Source organism: Haliaeetus leucocephalus, unplaced genomic scaffold, assembly GCF_000737465.1.
Source record: "Haliaeetus leucocephalus isolate CR32 unplaced genomic scaffold, Haliaeetus_leucocephalus-4.0 Scaffold196, whole genome shotgun sequence".
NCBI classification, from domain to species: domain Eukaryota; kingdom Metazoa; phylum Chordata; class Aves; order Accipitriformes; family Accipitridae; genus Haliaeetus; species Haliaeetus leucocephalus.
In genome coordinates, this window is record NW_010972632.1 from 891,664 (window position 1) to 897,678 (window position 6,015).

The following is a 6,015-nucleotide window of genomic DNA, read 5'->3' on the forward strand; positions in this document are numbered from 1 at the left end:
TTCAGTGATTGTACCAACAGCCATTTCTTTGATACTTTCCATCATTGTCATCTCTAGTGAACTTTCTTTTATAACAGTGGGATGCCTAATATTGTAGGTGACTTGGCAAGGATTAGTCAGTATTTTAACCTACAAGCTTTCTTGGTAGACAACCCACTGATTAAAATGCTGGTAAATTACCACATGCTTGAGCTATCAATAACAATAACGGTTTCTTCTCCTAGCAGGGATTCACTGTTGGTAGAAATGACAAGAAACTTAGGGAAAAAAATCTAACATAGATTTTCTGGGACAGTGTTATTTTTTCCTTAAAGATGGTAAAGGCAATGGGAGATACTCCTTTGCTGATCATAAGGAAATGGAAAGAGAATTCCCACATCTACTATTCTGTCTGCCCAAGTGGGGCAAAGAGATACAGGGTGTGTGTAGTCGTTAAGAATAAAACTACTCAGAAAAAATGGTGAGCTTAACTGCCTACAGCGGGATCCCTCCTAACACATAATAATTCTTCTTTTGAACCTTTTCTGAGGGGACTTTTAAAGAGATGAGGTTAGACTAAACTGTCTAACATTTTTAAAAGTCAGGCTAGACAAGACAATGTCCACTTTAGCAGGGATGCTCTAGGCATTTTAGAACAAGTTAAAATATATGCTACCTTGCTTGTACTAAGCTTCTAGATTGTGTTTACTAGTTTTGATGCTCCATGCTAATACATTGCTGGCACACCTCCAAATTCTAGTTTATACGAAGCTATGTTAGTAGTGAAGAGATCTTGGGAAGCTGATTACAATTCGGCCTAAATTCCTAACATCTAATTCTTCAGATGGTGTCTATAGACAGTGAGACTTAGCTATGAGTCAAGTTTTTTTGCTGTTCTACAAAGCATGGAAAGAAAACACGAGAGCTTCCTCCACAGTGTGATTGTAGAGGCATATATAAAGAAAACTTGAGAGGATTGTAAGTGACACTATAGGAGAAAGAAATATTTGTTGTCCTATGCAGAGTACTGCTGTGCATGATTTCAGTCAACAGTAATAGGATGCTGTATCTGGCATCCTCTGTGCCATCTACAAGGATGATTGCACTGTGTTGGAATCTAGAGGAGTGGCAGCTCAGTGACAGGAGAAAAGGATGTTCTTTGGAAAAGTGTCATGGTGAGGCACAGGCCACCCACTTTTCAGAATGTATTGGCCAGAGCCAGCAGGTGGACTGAAGTTATTTGGGGAGCAACTGGTTTAGATTTAATTTAAATTAAATATAGAATGTAAAGACAGATTGTGATTTTGTGATTGTGCAAATATAGTAGTTCACTGTTTTAAGAAGGCGGATGGGAGAAGAGCAGAACACAGATAATAGGTGTAAAGCTCATGGAGCTGGTTCAGTGGAGCCTAATAAGAGCTAGCAGCTGTTAGCATAGGCTTACTGAAGATACAGTGACCAAACTTGCCAGCATAGAGGAAAAATAGTAAACTGAGTTCTGTTGGAAAACCTCCCAATGATTCTCAGTTCAGCCAAGCTCCCCAAAGAGCAGCAATATCTGCCTACTATCTGTAACATTATTTTTTGCTGTTTTTCTCCATCTGACCAAGTAACGTGTTCTCAAAATCCTAACACGTAACTGAAAGTCAGAAAATGTACCTTGTGATCTCAAAAACATTCTTCTAAAACTGAGCAAATTATCTCTTACACGTTTCAAGTATTCAATCCACCATCTCACCCTAGAAGTCTTGTTGCTCAAGCAAATGGCTATGCCTCTGGTGTTCCCTGTAGCTGCAATTTCTGAAAGCAAGTTGACAATCAGACCTTATGTAAAATCTCTCACTAGACCATTTTAAGTCTCACTTAAATCAGTTGATTGCTTTGCCTAAATTCTTCTCAAAACCTTATTGTACTCTGGAGGAGAATCAGCTCCATGCTTCGGATTTATCTAGAGCTCTTAAAAACTGCACTTACAGGACTAAATTTTTCAGCCTAATTATGTGTCTATGTATGGCCATAAATGACTGCTCCAAAGACCAAGGAATTTAATTTCAAAAATGATAACTATAGTGTTACAATTTGTCTTTCTATTATATTGGAGGTCCACAGACAGCACCATAACTGTAACTTAAGAGGGCAGTCACACTAGGCTTCACTCAACAGAATGCTGAATGAACATAGATGGAGCAGGGTCAACAGTGTCCTGAGACTAGGTGTAACTAGATGCCCCATTGCTATGCTGATAGAATTTGTTCCATGAGGAAGCTGGGATGCAGAAGTTCTGGCTAATTTCTTGCTGCTTTTCATGCAATAGCCTATCTTATCCATATAGTGAACGGCACATGACTTGGGGTGAAGCGTTTCCTGCTTCTATGTCAGGTAGAAGGAGGACATTAAACCGATATATGCTTAATGGAACTAGATCAGATGCCAGTTTGGAGAAATCAGTACTCATTTTTTTCTTTTTAGCTGACACACCTGATAGTGTTTATACTTACTATCTTTATTCCCATCCATTTGAGTGCTTGCCAGTCACCTGTGGTTAAAATCACCATTTATGTGAAGAAAAGGGAATTATTACTCCTTCTGTAGTACCTGTGTTTCTCTGACTAAAATTTCCAAACGTAACTCCCACAGCCTGTCCTTTTTTCTCAGCAGATGCAGGCTTCCAGCCACCAAAGGATGGGAGGTTGTGCTCAGTCTACCTTCTGAGCTCTCTCATGGGAAGATGCTGGCGACAAACAACATTGCTATTCAGGCTTGCCCAAGTGAAGAACACTCACAGTCATAGATAAAGTCCACATGAGTTATACGGACTTCAAAAGCCACAGTTACTGTGGTCACTCCTTTTGCTCAGGAACATTTTGGATTATAGAGGCTGCCGAATCTTGTTTTGTACTGTACTGTAACAGTGCAGAAAAAAATTTAGCTCTAAGTTAAACCCAAAAGACAACCAAATACGTATCTGTGACCATCTCTACATGAGGAAAATTGGTTCCATTTTCAAATGTTTGCACTAGTTTGAAGTTGATATTCTATCAAGGACTTTGGTATAGTCAGTACAACACTAGATAGGGCACCTCATAAAAAAGAATTTCTGTGCTAGTGTTATCTGTATATGATCAAAACAACAGTGCTGATCGTTGCCAACTAATAAAGTTCACAGCGCAGTTTGTATATAATATATTCAAAGACATAGACTAGTAATGTTATAATACCACCTGTTTCCCTACATAGAACTGAAATGTGCCTGTTCTGTGTCACTTGCTGCCTGCAGAAAAACATGAAAATGCACATTGCTTCTATGCCTTACTGCTGATTTCAGAAAACTGAGCTCAAAATGTTTAATCCCCTTCTGAAAGATGGCCATATCGTCAGGAATAATGTTTCACTTTCTGTGCAGGTGCGACAGTTTTACTATTCAGCCAAAGCATTTGATGTTCTGGAGAGACTGGACAGTAATCCTGAATACTGGGAAGGCAAGAGAGGTGCCTGTGTGGGTGTCTTTCAAATGATCTTAGCTGGCCGAGAAGCAAAGTGAGTATTCTGTGTTATATCTGAATTTATTTTGCTCTTTTCCTGTTTCCAGTTAGCTGTAAGCCAGAATCATAATCTTAGCTTTAGGACTACGTATCCTCTTCCAATTCTTTATTGACCTTTCAGAGAACAGACGCTCTGGCCCATGGTTCCATATGCAGTGTTCAATCTGAAGTGTATCTTCCACACCAACAGTTACAGGTGGAGAATAACTTATCAATGAATGCTATGAACTGTAGGAAACCAAAATACGTTAGTCATTATACTAGGAAGAGCTAAGTTATAAATGTAGTATGTTCTTGAACTGAGGGGAAAGAACCTCATTTCATGTTGATGGCTTGAGAATGGAAAACTGTCCCATGACATTTTAAACTTCATAGAACAGAACTAAGGAAACATTTACTCTGCTGTAGGAAGGGCACAATTTCTCTAAACAGTGAGTAGATGAGACTGTGTTTTCACTAAAATTTGCTTTCTGAAGACACTGTCTATGTCAGACAAATATACTTACTTGATGAAAGCTTAAAGGACATTATCTGTGTTACTGATAATTTTGCTGTCGGTCCACTTCACTGGATGGGAGAATGAGACAGAGTAGTGAGCCTGTATTTAAGAACTGTTCCCTCATGAACATTCTGTGGTGATACCAGATGGCCATTCTCCCCTGGCCAAAGTTGCTGTTTCGTACATGACTGGTAGGTGTGTATCTTGGCTTCTACACCTTCCTTGTATTCCCTTCTCTGCTGGAATAATCTCATTAACTACTGCACCCTTCAAGAGCCCTTTTAGCAATTACTGCAGTAGATGCAGTAAAATACACATAGCTTGCCTGTTTTTCAACATGCATACAAGTTCTTACAGTAAAGTAGCTGGCAAACTGCAGCTTCACACTGGTTTATCCTATTGGTAATGTTAATTTCCATGTTATTTGTATTTATACAGAAGGTGCTTTGACAGCATTAAGCTAGACGTTGCCATACTGAAGACTAGCAAGTAGCATTAAAGACAAAAAAAAAAAAAGTTTGCTTTGTTCTGGGGAACTATTTTGCAAGAGTAAGGATTTATATATAAATACATACACACGCACACAAACCCGAAATTAATTGCATTTTGCTGATTTTTTTATTTTTAAGTTCTCTCTGCGTTGCAATTATATACAAGACTCTTGTTTTGGTTTGGGTTTTTTTGTCCCCTGGGATCTCATCTACTGTGCATTTTTACCTATTCCTGCTCTGCAGATGCATGGACCTCTCTGTCTAGGAACCATGCTTTGTGAAATAGTTTGGATGTGGGTAGTTGTTTATTGTATCGGTTGGGTCTTACCCTCATTTAAACCTTTGCTTTTCACCATTGTAGAGAGACTCTACGGGAAGTACTGCATCTTCTGAAGAGCACTGGTAATTCTCAAGTAGAATACATTGTCCGCATCATGAAAAAGTGGGCCAAGGAGAACAGAGTCCCTGTTTAAGTCAGTGCTACAAAATGAACTGGGTGAGTTACTATTGTGTGGGGCTCTGTACAATGTGGGTCCTGGTTTCTCCTGTCCATTCTGGGTATCTCCTTCCTTGCAGGACTTGAGGCGATCAAGCAGGTTGAACCAGCTGAGCAACAGCGTAGTGCAGTGAGATTGCAAAACATTCAGCAAGTTGTTTTTTTTTTATTAAAGCTTTATTGGTACTTTTTCTGTTGCACCACTCTCTATTCCTCATTCAAAGTTTCAGGTTTTTAGTAGTAATTCTAACCGTCTACAAGTCAAAGTGCTCCTCAGATGTTGCCCAGATTTCTCCACATGAGTTACTGGGCTGCTTTGTGGGTTTTTTTCCAGCAAGCCTTCCAGCCTCTGGAGAAGAATCATTTGTGAAATGACTGAGACAAATCTACTTTAGTAAGTGATGGAATGTTGCAAGTAGAGAGGATGAGCGTGACAACCAAAAGCCAGTACTAGGGTACCAGATAATACATAAAGACTTCTATATACTACCTGTCTGGGATAAAATACAAACTGTATTCTGAGCACTGTCCTTTTCTGGATAAATCTCAGTAATTAATACCTTCATTTCTTATTTTTGTCTAGAAGGATTGCTTTCTCTCTTACCATCTTTTTCAGACCATGGAGATTTGACTGACTGTATTGTTCAATCTTGCTTTGAGGGTTGACACTCAAAACATTTATTCATGTTAATATAATTCATTCGACTAACCCGTTTAGTTAGCAGTCTGATGGATAAAAGAACTGGGTGTTTTGAATCATTTTCTTCATCACTTACCACCCTCATTAGCAATATATTTATTATACTTTTGGATTCATTATACTTTCCTGTTTTTTTTTTAAGGAGAACAGTTTAGGGAGTACATAATTCTAAAAGAAGGCAACAGTTGTAACATAGAAATGTAGTATATGTTTTGTAGTGAAAAACATTTGCATATTATTTGTAAAAGGAAAATTTACATTTTGTAAATTTGTAAAATACTTATGAAGGGTTTTTTTATCTTTTGGGG

At 38.5% G+C, this 6,015-nt stretch overlaps 1 protein-coding gene across 3 annotated transcripts in view; it reads left to right on the forward strand.

Moving 5' to 3' along the window:
• The window catches only part of TTC26 (tetratricopeptide repeat domain 26), a 47,122-nt gene extending 41,705 nt beyond the window's left edge, over positions 1 to 5,417 (forward strand). For 2 of the 3 annotated variants that reach the window (XM_010565850.1, XM_010565852.1), the window contains 2 exons: positions 3,383 to 3,516; positions 4,873 to 5,151. In XM_010565850.1, coding sequence (XP_010564152.1) covers positions 3,383 to 3,516; positions 4,873 to 4,984 — 246 coding nt within the window. In that variant the 3' untranslated portion in view covers positions 4,985 to 5,151. Of the gene's footprint in view, positions 1 to 3,382; positions 3,517 to 4,872; positions 5,152 to 5,341 lie in introns of those variants that run through there. The other variant, XM_010565851.1, reaches the window with a different exon arrangement.
• The last annotated feature ends 598 nt before the right edge of the window (positions 5,418 to 6,015 follow it).